This window comes from Pogoniulus pusillus, chromosome 11 (assembly GCF_015220805.1).
Source record: "Pogoniulus pusillus isolate bPogPus1 chromosome 11, bPogPus1.pri, whole genome shotgun sequence".
NCBI classification, from domain to species: domain Eukaryota; kingdom Metazoa; phylum Chordata; class Aves; order Piciformes; family Lybiidae; genus Pogoniulus; species Pogoniulus pusillus.
Window position 1 is genome coordinate 14,009,892 of NC_087274.1, and position 22,648 is coordinate 14,032,539.

The 22,648-nt window shown below is 46.2% G+C and overlaps 1 protein-coding gene across 2 annotated transcripts; it reads right to left on the reverse strand.

Annotated features, from left to right (window-relative positions):
* Window positions 1-603: 603 nt before the first annotated feature.
* LOC135179391 (myosin-1B-like) lies at window positions 604-20,845 on the reverse strand. Of its 2 annotated transcripts, none has more exons than XM_064151151.1 (38): window positions 20,642-20,845; window positions 20,410-20,553; window positions 20,159-20,315; window positions 19,594-19,621; window positions 19,381-19,495; window positions 19,195-19,287; window positions 17,631-17,694; window positions 17,440-17,538; window positions 17,243-17,346; window positions 17,029-17,167; window positions 16,514-16,632; window positions 16,270-16,419; window positions 14,686-14,856; window positions 12,878-13,184; window positions 12,695-12,771; window positions 12,113-12,200; window positions 11,901-12,018; window positions 10,438-10,561; window positions 10,216-10,352; window positions 9,867-10,122; window positions 7,127-7,369; window positions 6,860-7,036; window positions 6,630-6,775; window positions 6,448-6,538; window positions 5,969-6,358; window positions 5,679-5,805; window positions 5,331-5,449; window positions 4,809-5,005; window positions 4,293-4,476; window positions 4,041-4,206; window positions 3,737-3,861; window positions 3,257-3,565; window positions 2,925-3,128; window positions 1,921-2,046; window positions 1,659-1,829; window positions 1,464-1,568; window positions 1,234-1,329; window positions 604-827 (listed from the first exon to the last, which is right to left on the reverse strand). In XM_064151151.1, exons 1-38 carry the CDS (start codon window positions 20,843-20,845, stop codon window positions 672-674), a joined length of 5,826 nt encoding a protein of 1,941 aa, XP_064007221.1. In that variant the 3' UTR covers window positions 604-671. The 2 variants fall into 2 exon arrangements, with proteins under 2 accessions (XP_064007221.1, XP_064007219.1); XM_064151149.1 differs by having other exon boundaries at window positions 12,695-12,748; window positions 12,852-13,184.
* Window positions 20,846-22,648: the final 1,803 nt, after the last annotated feature.

Consider the following 22,648-nt stretch of genomic DNA (forward strand, 5'->3'; position numbering starts at 1 on the left):
TGGCTGACTATTTCTGTGCTTAGAACAATTAATTCTAACCTTAAATTACAATTCCATTGTTGGGTAAACCTGTACTGTAGTTTCACCAGTTTTGTTTGGTCTGATGGCTGTATCTGATGGATGTAGCTGAGTCCAATTTCTGGATCTTGGGCCACACAATAAACTAATTTTTGGATCTTTCTCATGAAAAATTGCCTGTTTGAAAACAATCAAAAGCTTACGTAGCTGCAGACCTGCATTGTAAGAGTGAAAACCACTTCTGCTTCTGCTGTGTGTGCAAGAAAGAGGACTCCTTAGGGAAGAAATGTTTTTTGTTGTTCCACATCAGGCACAGAACTCTTTCTGCCTTTCATTTGCTAGTATGGGAGTTACATTGCAATGTAATAGGAAGCAGTGGAAAAATACTGGATTTGGGTAACTAAAGCTCTGCTGCTGTCCAAGGGTTACAGTGAAATAAAATATTTCAGTGGAAAATGCCCCAAACCTACCTAACTGCAGACCTGCATTACAAGAATGAAAACCACTTCTGCTTCTGCTGTGTGTGCAAGGAATCTACGCTCTTTATTCTCTAGACATCGACATAGTGACACATAAAGACTCATTGCATGAGAAGGTGCCTGAGAGGTTCACATTTTGTGCAGCCTCAGGTCCTTTGCTGCCTCATGACAGCCTCACTCTTCCTCTCCTATCTTCTTGCCGTGGAACTCGCGGCTCTTGGCCCGCAGCTTGTTGACCTGCGACTCCGCAATGTCAGCTCGCTCCTCGGCCTCCTCCAGCTCGTGCTGGATCTTGCGGAACTTGGAGAGGTTGACGTTGGAGAGCTCCTCCTGGGCGGGGAGAGGGAGGCGGTGGGGAGCAGCCCAGGGCAGGGCTTCACTCCTGCTGCCCCTCGGTCTTGCGCAGCTGCAGCTCTTCCCTGGAAACCTCCATCCCCCACTCATCATTGTTGGCATGGAAGCCTCCCACAGACCTCCTCATCCTCCCTATCCAGGACCCCACTGCAACAAGCTCCACCTCACTCTTGAGGAGCAAATTGCATCTCTTGGATTTGTGTTTTGTCTGCTTCTGCTCCTAGTTGTTTGGTGCTCAGGTGTGGTTCATATGGATGCTAAATCCCCTGACACCTTCCATTGTTAATTATTGGCATTTTCAAAACTTCTGATATTCCTCTCTTCAACACCTTTATAACACCCAGAAAAAGCAAAGCTTGCCTGTTCCTTGAGCAATACTTACAGCCTCTTCAGATTGTCTCTTGTAGGACTTCACCTTCATTTGCAGCTTGTCCACCAGATCCTGCAGCCTCAGAATGTTCTTCCTGTCTTCCTCAGACTGCAGCAGGGAGCAAACAGGCAAGAGGCAGAATTACTGCTTTCTCCAAACCACAAAGTTCCATTTTGCCTTAGGCTTCTTGTAAAAGCTTTGGCTGCCTGGCTCTGTGAGCCCCAGGAGGTCTGCTGCCTCACCTGGTAGGTCAGCTCCTTCACCCTCCGCTCGTACTTGCGCACACCCTTCACGGCTTCAGCGCTGCGCTTCTGCTCAGCGTCCACCTCCCCTTCCAGCTCCCGCACCTGCAAGGAGGAGCACAACTTTGGAGCTTCCCTGACACCTCTGCAAGGGATCTACTCACTCACTCACTCACAAATGCCAGCCCTACGCACCCTGGCCTCCAGCTTCTGGATCTGCTTCCTGCCTCCCTTCAGGGCCAGCTGCTCAGCCTCATCCAGACGGTGCTGCAGGTCCTTCACTGTCTGGTCCAGGTTCTTCTTCATCCTCTCCAAGTGGGCACTGGTGTCCTGCTCCTTCTTCAGCTCTTCTGCCATCATGGCTGCCTGATGAGAGCAAAGGGTCACAGGCATTTTGGTGCTGGAGACAGTCTGGGGGATGATCCAGCAGCAGCAGTGAAAGGAGCCCCCAACTCACATCAGTGATGGCCTTCTTGGCCTTCTCTTCAGCGTTGCGAGCTTCCTGGATCATATCCTCCATTTCACCCTGGATTTGGGCAATGTCTGTCTCCAGCTTCTTCTTGGTGTTGATCAAGCTGGTGTTCTGTTCAACAAAAAATTCAGTGTTTCCATAGCGTGGGTTTTTTTTTATATAGTTTTTATATTGTATTAAAAAAACAAACAGCAAAACAACCAAGCACCAGCTGCTGCATCTGGGCAACAACAACCCCATGAAATGCTACGGGCTTGGGGAAGAATGGCAGGAGAGCTATGTGGCAGAAATAGAGCTGGGGGTACTGATTGACAACAGGATGAATATGAGCCAGCAGTGTGCCCAGATGGCTACGAAGACTAACAGCATCCTGGCCTGTTTTAGAAATAGTGTGGCCAGCAGAACCAGTGAGGTGATTGTCCCTCTGTCCTCAGTGTTGGTGAGGCTGCAGCTCGAGTACCATCTTCATTTTTGGGCACCGCAGTACAGAAAGGACACTGAGATACTGGCATGGGCACAGGGAAGGACAGCTGAGCTGGTGAGGGGCCTGGAGAACTAGACCTATGAGGAGCAGCCAAGGGAACAGGGGCTGCTTGGTCTACAAAAAAGGAGGCTGAGAGGAGACCTTATTGCCCTCTACAACTGCCTGAAAGGTAGTTGTAGAGAGCTAAGTACTGGTCTCTTCCCACAAGTAATTAATGACAGAATGAAAGAGAGTGGGATCAAGCTGCATCAGGGAGGTTTAAACTCGACATTAGGGGAAAAAAGTTAGAGAAAGGGTTGTGAGGCTCTGGAACAGGCTGCCCAGGGAGGTGGCTGAAATCATCACCCCTAGATGTGTTTCAAAGCTGTGTAGATCTGGTGTTTTGGGACAATGTGTAGTGGGCAAAATGGATGGACTTTGGTGATCTCGGAGGTCCTTTCCAGCCCAGATGATTCTATGATTATTTCACTTCTCAAAGAACTCTGTGTTGAACCTGAGGACTCACCTGAGTGTGGAGAAGCTGAACTCTCTCAGTTGCATCTATCAGCTCCTGCTCAGCCAACTTCCTTGACCGCTCTGTTTGCTCCAGGGCTGCCCTGAGCTCCTCAATCTCAGCCTGCAGCAGGTTTGCTCTGCGCTCCACCATGGCCACCTGCTCCTTCAGGTCCTCCTGAGTCCTGAGAGCATCATCGAGGTGTATCTGGGTATCCTGGCAAGAGAGACAAGTTGGATTGTAAGTTCCTATTTTTACATCAGTATAGAAGTGATTGAGTTGTAGAACTGGGAAATATTTAGCTGAGTCAGGATCCAGTGAGCACCTCTTTCGTTATGCCATACCTTGAGCACTCCCTGTGTGTTCCTCAGGTTCTTCTGTGCCTCTGCAGCTATACGGTTGGCATGGCTCAGCTGGATCTCCATCTCATTCAGGTCTCCTTCCATCTTCTTCTTCAGGCGCAGGGCTTCATTCCTGCTCCTGATCTCAGCATCCAGAGTGCTCTGCATGGAGTCCACAATCCTGAGGTGGTTTCTCTTCATCTGATCTATCTCTTCATCTTTCTCTGCAACCTTCCTGTCAATCTCAGCCTTCACCTGGTTGAGCTCAAGCTGGAGGTGCAGGATCTTCCCCTCTTCATGTTCCAGGGAGGCCTGGAGAAGAGAAAAATGTTGTGTCAGTATTTTGCTTACAGCTGTTCCCTTGTGAATGACCTACACTGAGAAATGGATGAGATTCCTCTGGCCTGGACTTTGCCTTTCTTGTAGTCTCTCACAATATTCCTCAGTAATTCTGTCTGGACAACAACAACTAAGAACATGTACCTCAGCTTCCTCCAAGGAGGCTTGAAGTTCATATTTCTCCTGTTCAATCTGCTTCTTGACCTTCTCCAGCTCATGAATTGCCTTTGTTCCTTCTGCAATCTGTTCTGTCAGTTCAGAAATCTCCTCTGTGGGAACAAAGATCAATGGCATGGTGAAGCAAAGGAGAAGCATGGGAAGAATTCTGCATGGGAAGGAATCCATATAACAGATCTGCTTTCCCACATACAGGCACGGACTGAAGTGGAATGGTTAGTAGACAAGCTTATGAAAAAGCCCACCCAGGAGCAGGGTGCCAGGCACTCACGCTGCAGGTTCTTGTTCTCCCGCTTGAGCGTTTCCAGGTGGCCCAAGGACTCCTCATAGGCATTCTTCATCTTGAACAGCTCCGTGCTGAGAGAGCGAGACTCCTTCTGGGAAGATTCCAGCTCAGCCTGCGTTTCCTCATACTTCTGCTTCCATTCTGCCAGGATCTGAGGAGACATGGGGTGTGAGTGTGGATGTGCTGGCCAGGAGGGCATGCTCTGCCCTGGCACCCCAGTGCTGGAGCCCAAAAGACCTTGTCAAAGTTCCTCTGCTTCTTGTCCAGAGCTGCACAGGCAGCATTTGATCTCTCCACGTCAATCATCAGGTCCTCCACTTCATTCTGCAGTCTCTGCTTTGTCTTTTCCAGGGAGGCACATTTGGCATTGACAGTTTCAACATGTTCCTCTGCCTCCTGCAGGCGCTGTGCCAGCTTCTTCCTGGGAGCAGTGAGCACAGAGTTAGCAACCCAGGGGAAATTCCTACTGTGGCACATTTCTTGACAATGTTCTTAACTCCTTCACAATCTGGACTCCACATTCCTCTTCTTTATGTATATAGACTACATCATTATTCTATGCTGTGCTCAGTCTCCTACACATAATGTTCTTGATGTTTTTTTTTCCTTTCAACATGCATTAGAGAAGATATTTGCTATTTTCCTGCCACTCCATCCAAAGCAGAACATTGACTTCATCCTGACAATATCCCAGTGGTCTCTTCCAGCTTCCATTCCTGGCCTCTGCCAGCCTACTCCACCTTCCCCACGTACTTGGCCTCCTCCAGCTCCTCCGTGCGCTGAATGGCGTCCGTCTCGTATTTGGTTCTCCACTGGGCCACTTCGCTGTTGGCCTTGGACAGGGCCCTCTGCAGCTCCCCCTTGGCCTCCTGCTCCTCCTCATACTGCTCCCGCAGCAGGTCACAGTCGTGGCGAGCAGACTGCAAGGCGTGGGCCAGGGCGTTCTTGGCCTGAGGGAAAAGAGTGCAAGAGTGAATGGAAACACCCTGGGAAATGTCCTGACTGGAATGCTGATGGACACTGCCTTGCTCTTCTGGGAGAAGATGGCAAGGTCCAGACTGGGAAAGGAAGAAGCAGCAGTCGGCAGAGGAAGTCACAGATGGACTGCATAAAAGGGTCACCAGAGCCTGTCTGGGAAGTGCTGCACTGCACTGCCCAAGTGGTTTCTTTTACTGCCTCTCGTCTTGTTGACTCTGTGATTTCCTTGTGTATCTGCAGCTCCTCCTTGACAGAAGGACTGCAATGGCTAATGCAGGGTTTGGAAAGCCTTCTCACCTTGATCTCTTCCTCCAGGTGCCTCTTGAGTTCCTCAATCTGCTGGGTGAATGCCTGCTTGCCTCTTGACAGCTGAGAAACCAAAGCATCCTTCTCCTCCACCTGGCGTGAATATTCACCTGGAGGAGTTTGCAGACACAGCCTTTTAGTGCCATGGGAGACAGCAGTGGGGACCCTCAGGCTGGAAACCAGAGTCCGCAGAGCCTGCAGGGGTTTATGATCTCATCTCAAACATTTCTCATGCCAGGGCAGACAAAGCCTTTCCAGAGACCACCTGTCCAGAAGGATAACTTCTGCTTTACCTCTCTGACATCATTCATTTGCACATCAGAGCTCTCCATGTCTCACCTGATTCTGTCTGCAGCCGAGCTCTTTGAGCATTGAGGTCATTGATCATGCGCTGATGTTCCTCCTCTTTAGTCTTCAGCTCACTCAGCTGATCCTCCAGGGTGCGGCACATCTTCTCCAGGTTTGTCTGGGGACCACATACACATAAGGAAAGTAGGCAAACTGATTTCCAGCATATTCACCTGATGGAGTGCACTGCAGCTGTACTTGACAGTTAAATGTATCTTGAAGGTTCAAAACCGTATAGGAGGTCATGTATCATACAGCAGTACCTGGCAGAAGTTCCATACCTTGGCTTTGGAGACAGACTCCATGTTACTGGCCAGGTCATCAACCTCCATCTTGAGCTCACTCTTCTCCTTCTCCAGCTTCTGCTTCACTCTCTGCAGGTTGTCGATCTGCTCCCCAAGCTCAGCGGTGCTGTCCGCGTGCTTCTTGCGCAGGGCGGCAGCCGTGGCCTCGTGCTGCAGCGTGGCCTCTTCCAGGTCACGACGCATCTTCTGGAACTCTGCCTCTCGCTTCTTGTTCATCTCAATCTGGGCTGATGTAGCTCCCCCTGCCTCTTCCAGGCGCTCACTGATCTCCTCCAGCTCCCGTGAGAGGTCAGCTCGATGCTTCTCTGCTTTTGCCCGAGACGTTCGCTCGGCCTCAATTTCCTCCTCCAGTTCCTCAATGCGAGCCTGGGGAACACATTGGCACCCTTCACACCCATGCCCTTCTCCTGCCTGCCCTGAGTCTGGGTGAAAGAGTAGAACCCACAGAGACTTGCCTGCAGCTCCTTAATCTTCTTCTGGAATTGCATGCCCAGGGCCTGCTCATCCTCGATTTTGCTCTGGATCTGGCTGATCTCAAAGTCTTTCCTTTGGGCAAAGTAAACCATGTTAGAGCTCAGAGGAAACAGACAAGTTCCCCAGCCCTGTGCTCAGCTGCCCCACATGGAGCCTCACTTACTTCTTCAGCTTCTCATCCAGCTGCTGCTTATCATTTTCCAGGTCCATTATGGAATCCTGGTTCATCTTCAGGTCACCTTCCAGTTTCCTCTTGGCTCTCTCCAGGTCCATGCGCAGTTTCTTCTCTTGCTCCAGGGACCCTTCCAGCTAAAGAGAAGAAGTCATCAGTGCTCTGCCAAGTATCTCAAACTCCACCCCTGTCCTCTTCTTGCTCTTTGCTTATGTGCTTACATCATCCACTTGCTGCTCCAGCTTGATTTTAGCTTTGGTCAGAGTGTTGACTTTGTCCTCCTCTGCCTGCAGGTCATCCAGTGTCTGCTGATGAGCCTCTTGGAGAGCTTTCTTCTCTTTTGTCAGCTTGGCAATGGTCTCATCCAGAGCTGCCATCTCCTCTGTGAGGTTCTTCACCTTTGAGAAGAAGGAAGAGGTGTTAGTAAAGGGAGTCAATACAGCACAGTGCTCTTTTCTGAGTTGTGAGGGACCCCTCCTGCCTCATACCTTGTTCTCAGTGGCATGCTTTTCCTTCTCCACCTTGGCCAGTGTTAGCTCAAGGTCATCAATATCTTTCTTCAGCTCTGAGCATTCATCCTCCAGTTTTCTCTTCTTGGCAGTCAGCTCAGCATTAATTTCCTCCTCATCCTCAGCCCTTTCATTCAGCTCCTTAATTTTGGCTTCCAGCTGGATTTTGCTTTTGATGAGCTGGTCACATCTCTCCTCAGCATCAGCCAAGCTGTCTGCTTCCTGGTGGAGAGAAAGATTTTGTCTAAAATATTGGGAAGATTCTCTTTTTTTAACCTGTTCTCTTACTACACTGGCACTGATAAAACCCTTGTCTGAGCTTGCCCTTCCACTCCAATGGTGAATTATGCTGTCAATTTTTCTGTCTTGTATATAGTTATGAATGCATTTCAACAACCTGTGTTGGTTTTTAGCCTTCAAAAGTACCTCCCTGAATTTGTAGCTGTGAGACTAGCTCCTGACTTTAGAAGCATCACAGAAGAGCCATCTCTATCCTTAACTGTTTCAGAATCTTTGCTTTACATGGAGTGATTGATGGCTTCTCTTTTCCAGCTGCTATCGAACTCCTGTTTATGTGGGGATTTGAAGTATTTGTATCCTCAAGAGAAAAATTAGATAAAAAAGAAAGAAAATTACTCTTCTGCATTCAAAGTCTTTCACTTCAAAGTTCTACACACACTGCAGAGGTTTGGGCTTTTTAGACCCTGCAGGCTTGTCACATTTCCAGCCTCTATGTGTGGAGCTTTCAGTGCTGACTTCAGTCAGCTTTAGATTCCTTCTTGGAATCTCTTCTTGGGATTTCATATGAGTAGCATATGAGACACCATTGTGAGTGGGAAGATCAGAATCTGTGTCTGCTTTCTTTTAGACTGGAGAAAACCTCCTAAATCTTCATTTCTTCACCTGATGACTGAAGCTATTCTGCGCTAAGGGAAATGTGAGTCTTTTACTTTGTAGTTTTGGGACTTGCAATAATGTAATCAGTAAATTAGTATTGCTTTGTGAGGTGGACTATGAAATACTGTTGAACATTGAATTTGCTTTGTAAGATGGATTTCAACTCTTTAATTCTGTTGGAATTTGAAATTACTTTTAAAGATGGATTTCAACTATTTAATTCTGTTGGATTTCCAAATTGCTTTCTAAGATGGACTTCAGCTATTTAATTCTGTTGGAATTTGGAATTGCTTTGTAAGAAGGACTTTGACTGTTAAACACTGTTGGAATTTGATGTGTCTACAAGGTTCGTAGGATGCTGTTAACAACAGACCTACCACATGGCATATGGAAGTTCTTCACAGAGGGAGTGATTGGCACTGGAATGGGCTGCCCAGGGAGGTGGCAGAGTCACTGTCCCTGGAGGTGTTCAAGAAAACACTGGATGAGGCACTTAGTGCCATGGTCTGGTTGGCTGGATAGGGCTGGGTGCTAGGTTGGACTGGCTGAGCTTGGAGGTCTCTTCCAACCTGGTTGATTCTATGATTCTATGATGACAATTGCAGGTCACTACACTACCCACAAACGAGAGACTGGGGTTGATTGCTCATCTGTGTTGCTATTCTGTATTGTGTTCAGTCATGTTTAAATAAGACAGAGATGTGAAGTGCCTGCCCAGAGGTGGTGGTTTAATAGTTATGCATAGATACATTAGCTATAGAATCATAGAATGATGGAATGGTCTGGATTGGAAGGGATCTCCAAAGCTCATCTGGTCCAACCCCCTCTGCAGTCATCAATCCTGAGCTAGATTGGGTTGCCCAGAATTTGGTACAGATATTTTGCTCTTCTGAGTTACTGATTAAAGCAGAATGGGCAGGACTCAGTCATTTCACTAAGAAGAATCAACACTTTCCTGCATCAGACTCTATCTACCTGTCCCTTTTCATCTTTCCAGGGAATATTGAGCACTCCTGTGCATAGTAAAACACCACAGAACAGAATCACAGAATTACAGAATTAACCAGGTTGGAAAAGACCTCTAGAATCTCAAAGTCCAGCCTATCACCTCCAACCTATCACCTAACCCTTGTAATTAACTAAATCAAGGCACCAAGTGCCTCATCCAGCCTCCTCTTAAACATCTCCAGGGATGGGGACTCCACCACCTCCCTGGACAACCCATTCCAATGTCAATTACTCTTACTGTGAAGAACTTCTTCCCAAAATCCATCCTAAACCTGTCCTGGAACAGTTTGAGACAGAGTCCTTTTTTTCTGGAACGGCCCTGGAGATAAGACTTTTGATTAGAATCAGGAGCTCTGGAGTCTTTTTAGACTGAGGAGAAATTTGGAGGCATATGACTGCCTTTCTGAGTGAACAGTTCTCCAGTAGTTATTGAATAGCTGAATTCAGCCATGAATTAGAATTCTAGGTTGTACTTATTGTTCAAAATTAAGGAATCCTGATGAGGCAGAAATACTGCCTGCAGGACCCACCTGGTGAAATGGAGTGGGGTGTTCAGATCCATGTCCTGAGCTTTTCATCTTGGTTAGCTATAGATCATTTATTCCTCAGAAAGCAAGAGCGCTGAGTCTCACTATCAGCTCCCTGTATCACCATGATACCTTGAGATATCAATTCTCACAGCCAGAATGCTTCATTCTTCAGTAAAAATATACAACATCTGCTCATCTATAGTCTGACTTTCTGCTTGCAACAGAGCTGTCTAGATGTACAGATTTTTTTTTTCCTAGTGGGAAATAAATAGTGATAAACTCACAGATTGCACTTGGAGCTGCAGGTCATTTTTCTCCTTCATCAAAGAAATCATCTTCTCCTCCAGCTCCTTCCTCTTGGCCTCAGACTTTGCAAGATCCTCCTTGGTTTTCTCAAACTCCTGCTTCATGTTGGCCATCTCCTTCTCAGATTCTGCACTCTTCAGCAAGGGCTTGATCTTGAAGAACAACTTCATCCAGGGCCAGTGCTTGACATTCATGAAGGACCTAATGTTGTACTGGATGCAGAAGATGGACTCCCTGAAGCACAATTAAAATGCACATAGAATATTTTCGGTGTGACAAGCACCAGCACTGTCCCCAAGCACTTTACTGAGAATGAGCAATGTCTACCTTCTCTCCACCATTTTCTGGTATGCCACTCTTGCCAGGAAGCCTCTGCACATGGCCTGTGTGCGGGTGATGAGCTGTGCCAGCTTCTCATCCCTCATCTCCTCCAGGAGTCCTATCAGCCCAGCTTTGAAGAACACCTTGAGGAAGAGAACATTGCAGCACCTGACTGCCAGGCAGAGCACAGCACAGGCACACACTGAGTGAGTCAAGGAGACTCTGTACCTTGGTGTGGCCAAATTTGTACTGGGTGTGGTCCACATCGATTGACCCAAGAAGCTTCTCAGAAGCCTTCTTGCTGTCAATGAATTGTCCCTCTGGGATGGCACTGGCATTAAGCACCTTGTACCTGTGGGAGGGAGCAAATAGGAGTGAATTATCAGGCAATACAGGTCATTGAGATGAACTGCAGTCAACAGGAGCAGAGTGAGGCTGGGGAAGCTGGAATGTCCTCCCTTCTTCAGAGAACCCTGATAAAGTCCCAGTCTGATAACAAAAGAAAGGGAACTTCTGCTGTCTCTAGGTGATCCATCACAGATGACAGAGGACGTTCATCTCCAGCCATTTCAGCCCAATCTTTTCCACTGCAGCTGAGCTGCAGAGAGTTGCTAAGGAGGAACATTGGCACTGTGTGTAGAGGCAGAAGGCATCTTCCCCTGAAACGTGCAGCAGATACTGTGGCCAAAGCAATCCATCTGAGTTTGCAGCTTCTGTCTGAGAGTGTGTTGTAGCCACCTCCCAAACTGCATTTTTCAGTCTTGTCATCACTGGCTGGTGTAGCCTTGGCAGGACTGCAGAGGGACCTGGACAGGATGGACAGATGGGCACAGCCCAATGCCAGGAGTTTTAACAAGTCAGATTCTGCACTTTGGCCACAACAACCCCATGCAGTGTTACAGGCTGGGGACAAAGTGGCTGGAGAGCAGCCAGGTGTGGAGGGACCTGGAGGTACTGTTTGACAGCTGAACAGCAGCCAGCAGTGTGGCCACGTAGCCAAAAAGGTCAATGGAATCATGGCCTGAGGCAAGTAGGACCAGGGCAGTCCTTCTGTTCCTGTACTCAGCAGTGGTAAGGCCACACCTTGAGTACTGTGTCCAGTTCTGGGCCCCACAGTTTAAATGAGATGCTGAGGTGCTTGAATGTGTCCAGAGAGGGGCACCAAGGTTGGTGAGTGCTGGAGCATGGCCCTGTGAGGAGAGGCTGAGGGAGCTGGGGGTGTGCAACCTGGAGAAGAGGAGGCTCAGGGCAGACCTCATTGCTCTCTATAACTACCTGCAGGGAGGTTGTAGCCAGGTGGGGTTGGTCTCTTCTGCCAGTTCTGCCAGGCACACAGTGACAGAACAAGAGGATGCAGCCTCAAGCTGTGCCAGGGCAGGTTCAGGCTGGATGTTAGGATGAAATTCTCCACAGCAAGAGAGATTGACATTGGAATGGGCTCTCTGGGGAGGTGGTGGAGTTCTTATCCCTGGTGGTATTTAAGAGGAGGCTGGATGAGGCACTTAGTGCCATAGTTTAGCTAATTAGAAGGTCTTAGGTGGTAGGTTGGACTCGATGATCCCAGAAGTCTTTTCCAATCTGGTTAATTCTGTGATTTTGTGTCTCCATCTACATTGAGGGACACTGGCAGAGCTGAGTTGTGTGATGAACTGCAGTCAGTGAGCACACTGACATCATTTCATAGCTCTCACCTCTGTTTGAAGTCAGCATAGAGGACTCTGCTGGGGAATCCCTTCCTGCAGATTCGGATCCCTTCCAGCACGCCGTTACAGCGCAGCTGGTGCAGCACCAGCTCATGCTCCATGGCACCTGGCAATTCAGAGCACAAGGGAATGCCTCAGTGCCCAGTGCAGAGGGCAACAGCTGCACCAGAGGAAGTTCTCTTTCTGCCTGAGCATCTTACCAGGTGTTTTTGTTTCATTTGGGATGATGCAACGGACAAAGTGGGGGTGAGTGCTCCGCAGGTTGGTCATCAGCTTGTTCAGGTTCTCCTGTGGAATCATGTGAAGCAGCTTAGAGTGATAAAATTTACTTGTTATCTGGATGCTAAAGATCTAACATACTGACTCTCAGGAGGAAGAACCTTTCAGCTTGTTCAGGTTCTCCTGTGGGACCATGATTTAGTGAGCATTTATATGAAACATCAAAAAACTAATCATTAGTGCTCTGAACTTGTGAATGGATATGCACACAGCTGGAAACTCTCAGCAGGTAAACCTCAGCCTATCCCTCTATCACCTCTGATTCTGAATGCTGAACAGCAGCTCTCAGGATAAGAGAAGCAAACTCAGGGTGAGTACATCATAGTTTTATGGGTAAATTCTTGTTTAAGGGTAAGCTTAGAACCTTCCAGAGTCAGTTTTCGTTCCTTGAGACTGGTGTATGTTTTTTGAGATGTGGATCTGGATGAAAGGCGTTTGGTGCTTTACTGTTCCTGCAGCTTAATTGTGGTGGGCATAGATGAAAATACCAAAAGTTCACTTACCCGGAAAAGAGCTGAGACAGTCTGGAAAGAAGAACCCTTCTTCTTGCCACCTTTCTTGCCACCACCACCACCAGCCTCTGATAAAGTGAAGATAATGGAACATTAATGTCAACGAAGCCTATTCATGATTCCACAGTCTTGGAGAATCACTGTACACCAGAGATGACATTGCACAGAACTGACCTTCCTCTCCTCCAGCAGAGGCAAAGAGCAAGGCCAGGGTCTTCACAGAGGATTTCTGGTACAACCCAATGACAGTTTCATTCAGGGGGTCCTTGTTCTTCTCCAGCCAGCCAGTGATGTTATAGTCCACAGTGCCAGCATAGTGCACCAGGGAGAAGTGAGCCTCAGCCTTGCCTTTGCCAGGTTTGGGCTTCTGGAAGTTGTTGGACTTGCCCAGATGCTGGTCATAGAGCTTGTTCTTGAAAGAGGTGTCAGTTGCCTTGGGGAACATGCACTCCTCTTCCAGGATGGAGAAGATGCCCATGGGCTGGGAGAAATACAATAATAACAGTGAAAAATACAGATCTGCCTTTAGATGGAGGCTGCAGTAAAGCATAGATGACCAAGAAATGGATTGATTTTTTTTTCTGGGTCAGAATGCATTAAATCTTTGTTAAGTTTTGCACCTGCAGTTGGAGAAAAAAAGATGAAATTGTGTCTGAAACTGAGAGTGTCACAATAATCACACAAAAGTTTGCCCATGAACTCTGAGGAATCTAAAGCAGGTTTTCATTTTCTGCATCAATGCCTTCCCAAAGCACATTTACATGGATGAAGAAGTCTTACTGAAACAGAGCTCTGCTCAACAGACCAATAGGGTCTTGTAGCTGCTTCCCTGCCTTTTGCTTCCCATGTAACAGGAAGTTGCGGTGTCAGCTCACAGTGATGGTATGATTCATCCCTAATCATCTGCTACCTATAGTTTTCCATAGAAATGTTTTTTCAGTATCACAGTATCAATACTGAAATCTGTGTCTGGATTAGTCAGTAACAGTGAAGACTGTGTCTGGATTTCTAAATTATAAAAAAAAAAAGGAAGGAAAGAAAAGACTCCCTTTTGTAGGCTAGAAAACACACCTAGAAAGAATGCTTGCTGCCAGATTCTCTGGTCTCATTAGTTCTTCTCTTGCCAGGCAAACAAAATTGCAGCTGGTGTTTTTTTTTTTTTGTTTTTGTTTTTTTAATACTGAATAGTCATAGACTAATAGAATGGTTTGGACTGGAAGGGACATCTGAAGGTCATCTGGCACAGCTGCCCTCCCAAGCAGGGCTACCTAGAGCCGGTTGCCACCTAGACCCAGTTCAGGCAGCTGCCTCACTTTCTGCTTTCTCTGCAGTCAGCAGGGACATCCTCAACTAGATCAGATTGCCCAGAGCTCTGTCAAGCTTCACCTTGAATATCTCCATGGAAAGGGCCTCAAACACTTCCCTGGGCAACCTGTTGCAGTGTTCCACCAAACCCAGAGTAAATAACTTGTTCCTAAGATCCAATCTAAATCTGCTCTGCTCTCATTTGCAGCCATTGCCCTCATCCCGTCCCCACAGGCCTTTGCAAACAGTCTCTCTCCATCCTTCCCATAGTCCACTTCAGCTACTGGAAGGCTGCTCTAAGGTCTCTGCAGAAGCTTCTCTTCTCCATACTGAACACCCTCAGCTCTCTCAGCCTGTGCTCATAGCAGAGCTGCTCCAACCCCCTGATCATTTCAATGGCCTTCTCTGGACACGCTCCATTAGGTCCATGTAGTTAATTGGTAACCCAAAGGTACTTATTTTTACCCTATTCACAAAGGCACTTAGAAATTACCTTCTGAATTCATCCAGTGTTTGAAGTGAAATAGAACTTTTTGAATACAAATAGCCAGGGACATGAATTGTTAATAAAGTTAAGTTTGTGAAGCATTAGGGCCAGGAAAAAATAAGGGTGAAGAAACAAGCTAGAGCTCTGTCACAAAGAAGAAACCACAAAGTCTGGAATGCAATCAATTTACCTTCTCAATCAGCTCAATGCAGGCAGCCAGGTCCATGCCAAAGTCAATGAACGTCCACTCAATCCCTTCTTTCTTGTACTCCTCCTGCTCCAGCACGAACATGTGGTGGTTGAAGAACTGTTGCAGTTTCTCATTGGTGAAGTTGATGCAGAGCTGCTCCAGGCTGTTGAACTGCTCAGGAGAGACAGATTGTACTCATTCTCAAGATGAACTATTTGTAAAGCTTTCTCCTGTGCACTCAGAATCCCATGCTCAGATAAAACAAAGATCTTTTTTGAATGTTAAAACATGTTATTACCTGTTTTGAAAGATGTTGGGGAGTTGGGCTCTTTGATATATGTTTACATATATAATGGATTTTAAAATCACATTCCAAAATCATTTTGTGCTCTTATCCCTGACAAGGTGCAGTTTATGTCACTCTTTCCTCTCATATTACATAGATTTTTCTATTGCCCTTACAGAAAATTTGGGAATTGCCTGTGTTTGCCAGTCCTGGCTGGGACTAGGGTCCCTTCTCCATACCTCTGCAGGACTGCTCTGCCAGCACTAAAGGCAGCCAAATCATTCTCTCTGTGGATACCATCCTCTGCTGCTCTGAAGCAAAGGATATGTATTGCTGTCTCATTCCAAAGCCTTGATGCAATTCCGTGGAGGACTCCAGGCTTCCTCTCTCTTCCCACACTCCACAATGTTGTATCCTCAGTATTTGTACTCTATTTATCAGTGGGTTTTTTAAATACCAAAGCCTAGTTATTGAAAAGCTACAGCATTTGTGCTAATCATGCAAAAGGCAGCTGCTTCTGTTGTGAATAAGATGCAGAATCATAGAATACTTTTGGTTGGAAGAAAGCTTTAAGATTGCTGAGTCGAACTTTCAACCCAGTACCACCATGGCCATTAAGCCACGGCCACAGGTTTCTTGAAACACCCCCAGAGATGGAGACTCCACCACCTCCTTGGGCAGCCTGTTCTGATCCCTGAACGCTCCTGCAGCAAAGAAATCTTTCCTTATCTCCAACCTAAACCTTCCCTGCACAACTTCCTCTCGTTCCATCACTAGGGACAAGAGACCAACCCACACCTCACTGCAGCCTCCTTTCAGGGAGCTGTCAAGAGCTTCTCCAGACTAAACACAACCAGTTTCCTCAACTGCTCCTCTCTGCCTCTGTTCTCCAAACCCTTCACCAGCTTTGTTGCCCTTCTCTGGACATGCTCCAGCCCCTCAATGTCCTTCTTAGAGTGAAAGGCCCCAAACTGAACCCACTATATGATGTGTGGCCTCACCAGTGCCCAGTTCAGGGGCACAATCACTTCCCTCCTCCTCACTGTTTCTTTTACACAAAGCTAGGACATGGAGGACCACTGAAGCTCATAGATTCTGCTGGAGAAACAGCAGTGGCATATTGAAGGAAGGAAAGCATTTCCAGGAAATCAAAATGACACTTTTTTCCCAAACCCACAAAACTCAAGTTGACCCTGCAGGCAAATGGGATTTTTAAAACACCTTACCACATTTCCCCAGTTTTTCTGGAGCCCTAATTTCTTTTTTCAGTGTTTTATTGTCATTCCTGTGATACTTACATCAAAGATCTCGAAGCCAGCAATGTCCAGCACACCAATGAAGTACTGCCTGGGCTGCTTGGTGTCCAGCTGCTGGTTGATGCGAATGACCATCCACAGGAACATCTTCTCATAGACAGCCTTTGCCAGGGCACCAACTGAATTGTTCACCTAAAATAAAGAAGGCAGCAGAAGGAAATTAGCACTCAAAGCTAGAGACTGAATCAAGGCAAAGGTTCCCAGTCACTAACTAGCTGGTAGTTACCTGCTGCACTGTTTGACCTTTGGTCACATATTCATTCCCAACCTTGACTCGAGGGTAGCAGAGAGCCTTGAGCAGATCTGCTGAGTTCAGACCCATTAGGTAAGCAGCCTTGTCAGCAACTGTCCACAAAGAGACAGGGAGGTGATGAGAGAGGAGAAGTGATCATTGAACTGGGATGTCCTGTAAGATGCAGCTGTTGGTTTCAGCAATGCAGTTTTGTGGTAGCTTGAAGCGGAATGTTGAGTATTCTCTATTATGGTGTTACAGTTTTAAGGCTATGCCTGATTTTTACAGAGAAAATTTCAGCCTGGGGATAAACAGTTTTAGGGATTGGACACAGAATAATCATAGAATCACAGAATCAACCAGGTTGAGGGGAAGATAAATTTCCAGTTTGTTGGGAAGTAAATCCAAACCACAACATTCAGAAGCTGAGCAAGACACTTGACTGTAAACTGCCAGCTGATTAAGTGGTTGTTATTAGGTGGTTGTTATTAGGAGTTCTAGGTGAATACCTTCTGTGCCATCAGGCTCTGCCTGCTCCTCACGCTGCTTCTGCTTGAACTTGAGGTTCCCATAGTGCATGACAGCCCCTGTCAGCTTGTAGATGGCTGTCTTCTCATCAGCAGCAAAGCCCAGGATGTCAATGGCACTCTGACAACAGAATGAGTCAAATAAATCTCTGGGACATCAAACAGAACTTTTGCCACTGTGTTATGTGTGACTTACATCTGTAGCCATCAGCTCCTCCTGGTCGTTAATGCTGGGAACTGTGATCTCCCCTTGACTCACAAACTGGTAGTCATATGGGTTGGTGGTAATAAGGAGCATGTCTGTAAAGAGCAATGGGACAAGCCTGGCCATAAGAATGAAGATGAATGTTAAACATATTGAAATTCCATCAAACAATTTATAATACTTCCTACCGATGAGCTCTGGCTTCTTGTTGGACATGATCTGGTAGAAGATGTGGTAGCTTCTTTCTGCCTTGAGCTGGAAAGTGACTCTGGACTTCTCCAGCAGATCTGGAAAGGCAGGTAGGACAGGATTAAGCCTGAGAAAGTCCACTGAGGTGGAAAAGAAGGAAGGAATGGGATCATTTCAGGAGGTCTCTTACAAGTTTCAATGTCAGCAGAAGCCAATTTTCCTGTGGCTCCAAAGTGGATTCTGATGAATTTGCCCTTGAAAGGAGAAAGAAAAAAAGACATTTTGGAATGTCACTATGCAGCCTTACCTGCTCCACAGAGGACAGATTTTAAACACAGAAATTATTTTTATTACTTTTCTTATTTTTCTCTCAAAAAGGAAATCAGAACAAAACAAAACAGAACCAAAATCAACCAAACAAAACCCAACCCACAAAGCAACAGCAACAACAAAGGAAACTCTCTCGACTGGCAATGCTGAGGCAAAGTTTTGAGCCAAATTGTTACAATTTAGTGGATAATCCTGATTGCAGAGGAACAAGAGGACGTCATTTATGCTTCAGTTCAAACTGAATACAGAGAAAGCCAAGAATTTCAGCTTTTCATCCAATGGGATGCTGTAAAGGCGGATTTTGGTAGTGTAAATGTTAAATGAGGATTCTCTGATCTCATTAAAAAACAGAAGATAGCTGTAATTATCTGAATTGTAGGACTGAGATAATGAACCCAGAATGCAAACCTTCAGGGTGAGATTCTGGGCTGATATTGGAGTTTCTCAAAGACCTTCACAGTTCAGCCAAAAAAAAAAAAAAAAAAAAACAAACCATTTTTTTTTCAATTAAATGCAGATGCTGTAGAGTAATTTGATATCTCAGAGGATGCTTTGAAAATGGCTTTGTCTCTATCCCTTCCCAGACAAATCATATCAGGATCCAAACAGATTAATAAGTATTCCTAGTTCTGTGTGGAAAAAAAAGCTCAATGATTCATATTTTTCCTGGTCTGATGCAGACCATTTCCATCCTCTCTGACTTTTCCTCCCTCCCTCCATAATACATTATTTCAACTTACACAAATGTGTGCCTACAGACACTAAGAGTATGCACATGGGTGTTTGTAATTCTTGAATAATAAAGATAATTATATTTATATAGATATTATATTTATTTTATATATATATATATATATATATAAATATGTATTTAAATAGTTATATACTTATATACTGCTGGATGAGGCATTTAGTGCCAGGGTCTAGTTTATTGGACAGGGCTGGCTGATAGGCTGGGCTGGATGATCTTGGAGGTCTCTTCCAACCTGATTGATTCAATGATTCTATGAATTATATATGTATATTTTATGTATTTTAGTATTTATGCATCATATATATACAATATAGATATAATGTTTATAATATTTATAGATATATAGATGATATACATCTGTATAGTATATAAAATTATATTTGTATGTAATATATAGTATATATTATATATATTATGTATTTATATATATATATATATATATATATATACACACACATCTAAAATAATATAGATTCTCCTTTGCCAACACTTGTTTGCTATGCAATACTTCTAAATTTACCTTGTGAATTAGTCTAGGTAGATTGGTTTTAGTTGACAAAAACCATGAGGAAAGTATTGGTTTGCTGAATGCAGTCGTCCAACCATGACAATTGAGAACAGACAGCCTCTGTCAACCCATAAAAGTCAGCTTCCCTGATCAGCAACTCACAAAGCGTGAGGAGTTGTCGTTCCTCACGGTCTTGGCGTTTCCAAAGGCCTCCAGCAGTGGGTTGGCGCTGATGATTTGATCCTCAAGCGTGCCCTGCAGGAAGGTCATTGCTGGAGGTTATCTGTTCCAAGACTCGTAGCAAGAACAAAGGAAAGCATCAGTTCCAGCCACTGCCTACTCATTCACCTGCATCTTGCCTGCTGATTGCTCCTCCTTCTTCTTCTCCCCACTGGCTGCAATTGTTGCAAAGTACTGGATGACTCTCTTGGTGTTCACAGTCTTCCCTGCACCGGATTCTCCACTGTCAGAGCAAAGGGAGAAGCAGAGAGCCTGTGGTCAGGCAGGAGGTCCCCTGGCACAGGGCAGCACCACGGGGATGAGAGAAGGGAGGGTACCTACGTGATGAGGATGGACTGGTTCTCCCGATCTGCAGATACAGAGAGACTTTGTCAGTGAAGAACACAAAAAGGCTGAAAATGTGTGCAGTAAAGGTAACTTATGACAAGAAGTCTGCAAGCTCCTTCCTTTGCTTCCTAGGAGCAGTTTGTTAAAATTCATTTCTTTACAAAGCGATTCCTTTCCGTGAACAATGACTCCCTTGGAGCCATGTGCTGCACTCCATGCTCTTTTATTTCCTGCATGCCAGAACTTGCTTCTGGTTTGATATAGTTTTCTGCTACACAGACTGTGTTTGGAATAGGAGAGAAAGGGAGCATAAGGACCCATGACAAAGGAACCCTGAGCCTGGTTTATAGTTCTGATCTCTATAGCACAGAGGAGACAGGAATGGAAAGGTTGAAGCAAAACCTGCAGCAATATCTAATTCTTCTTTGCTTTTTCATGTCATGATGTGAAAGAACTCTGTTCCATCTGACAGCAGTTCATGCTATGACTAATGATGTGCTAATCAGGGAAACTCTGATTGCATTGCAAATCTTTTTGGTGGAATCTGAGAGCCACTCACCAGTCAGCATGAACTGATAGGCGTTGTCAGAGATGGAGAAGATGTGTGGAGGAGCCTCCTGGCGCTTCTTGCCTCGGTAGGCCAACACCACCTCCGGGTTGTACACCGGCAGCCACTTGTAGGGGTTGACAGTGACACAGAAGAGACCCGAGTAGGTCTGTGGGCAAGGAGACAGCAGGTTGGCTTCCACTCAGCCTGCCACAGCAGCTCCTGCTGGCCCCCAAAGGCAGACTGCTGCTGCTGCTACTCACGTAGATCATCCAGGCTGCATAACGCTCTTTGAGGTTGTACAGCACAGCAGGTTCGTGCAGGTGGGTCATCATGGCCATGTCCTCGATCTTGTCATACTTGGGAGGGTTCATGGAGAAGATTTGATCTTCCTTCACGGTCAGAGTCTATCAGAGGAAGGAAAAATACACCTATGTCACTGGAGACCTCAGAGTGGGAATTAAATGCTGTTTGTGAACCTTGCATTCCACTCACCTCTCCTTTTTCAGTCTTGACGGTGACCTTTCCTGACTCCCTGCTCTGGACTGTCCCTTTCACAAAGGATTCCTTTGCATGCACCACAAAGACAGATGTTTTGGCATCAAAGGGCTTGTTCTGGGCCTCGATTCTCTCCTTCTCTGACTTGCGGAGGTAGGGAGCTGCCTCCCCAAAGATGGCCATCTCGGCGTCCGAAGACATGGCTGCGCTTTAAGGAGGCGCTTGCAGCAGAGAGCACTGTGGAAGGCAGAGAGGCAGCCCAGGGCAGTCAATGATTTGTTGAAAAACTTAAACAATGTCATGCACTGTTCAATTTGGGAAGAATCTCAGGCAGCTCTTTGTTCTACCTTCCTGTGCCATGCAGGGCAAACGCTGGATCGAGTTACCCAGAAGTAAGCTTTTCCAGTGAAGTTTTGATTCTCTCTGGGAATGGACATTCCTTAGCTCCTCTACATACCTGTGTAACATTTGACCACTCTGGTGGTGAACTGTCTGTTTCTAACACATTATCAAAATCTCTCTTGCTGTAGTATGTGCCTGTTGCCCATCATCCTTTCACTCTGCACATCCCAGAAGAGCCTGACCTTTTTTTCTTCTGAATAACCACTCACTTTTTGTTGAAGAAAGCAACATGTCAACTACATTTTACTTTTGTCTCTAGAGTGGATGGACTTTCAGCCTTTCAGCCTCCCCTCATACCTTATGTGCTCCTACCTATACCAGAACCTCTCTTCTGGACTCACTCCAGAATGTGAATGTGTTTCTTGTCACCAGGGAGCACCAAACTGAACAAAGTGGATATTGGAGTTGAATGCAGGGGAAGAATCACTTCCCTTTACCTGCTGGCTACACTGTTGTGAACACCTGAGAGAGTGCTGCTAACCTTCATTCCCCCAAAGGAACACTGCTGACACATGCACCAGCCCACAGGACTCTTTTCTGTAAAGGTGTTTCTATATAAATGGCAGACAGCATACAATCATAGACTGTCAGGATCCTCAAGGATCATCTAGAGCCAACCCCCCTGCCATGGGCAGGGACACCTCACAGACATCATAGCCTGTTCTATGGGAGTATTCAGTCAGTGGGCTCAAACTGGAACCCAGGAGGTTCCATCCAAGCAGGAGGAAAAACTTCTTTGATATGAGGGTGCTGGAACCCTGGAGTAGGCTGCCCAGAGAGGTTGTGGAGTCTCTGGAGAGATTGCAAACCCACCTGGACATTGTGATTCTGAGCAACCTGATCTAGGTGAATCTGCTTTAGCAGGAGAATTGGACTAGATGACCTCCAGAGGTCTCTTCAACTCCCCTCATGCTGGGATTCTGTGATGTGATTCTCTCCTACAGGCAGGACTTCATATTGTTGTTAGCAACATTTTGGGAGCTCTGTGTCCTTCTGCAAGGAAGCTTTGGACAACAGACTCCAAAGCAGAACAGATGTGTCGCAGTGAGGCACCGCATCAGAAGAAAAGGATATTCACTGCACCTCCCTGGGGTTACCAAAGCCTGTAAAAGCCTTACTTGCCTATGCACAAAAGGGAGATAGGTGAGTCCAGAGGGTGTTCTGAGGACTCACGAGTGCATGACAGCTTTTCCTGATGCTCTGAATCATTCTTTAGGGTCATTTGCTTCTCATAAAGAACTGTTTAAGCATCTCAGCATCATAACATCAGTCTTTGAAACAAGATGTGCACCTTCTCTCTCTCTCTCTCTCTCTCTCTCTCTCTCTCTGCAAAGAGCAGTTTTAGGGCCAGAGACACCAAGTACAGATTCCAAACAGCTACATCCTTCCACCAACTGCAACCTGCTTGTCCTACTGCCATGCTGATGAGGGTTGCCGTCTTGGTTTCAGGACACATCTCCTTCAGCAGAAGGAAAGGTCCTTTGACAATTTTTTTCCAGTCTTATGACAAAGGCTATTGTCTAAGGCCTGACTGGGACAAACCAAACCCCCTCAGACTATAGTTCAGATTCCAGCCACCTCATGTTTTAGCATAGACTCTGG

Excerpts from the sequence above, each read along its gene's own strand:
- LOC135179391 (XM_064151149.1), bottom strand. The coding sequence starts at position 20,845 with ATGTCTTCGGACGCCGAGATGGCCATCTTTGGGGAGGCAGCTCCCTAC. Across the intron at positions 7,370-9,866 it reads TGCAGCTCCAAGTGCAATCT|GAAGCAGACAGCTTGGCTGA; the intron begins GTGAGTTTATCA and ends TCTCTCCACCAG. Across the intron at positions 1,569-1,658 it reads TCCAGAAGCTGGAGGCCAGG|GTGCGGGAGCTGGAAGGGGA; the intron begins GTGCGTAGGGCT and ends TCCTCCTTGCAG.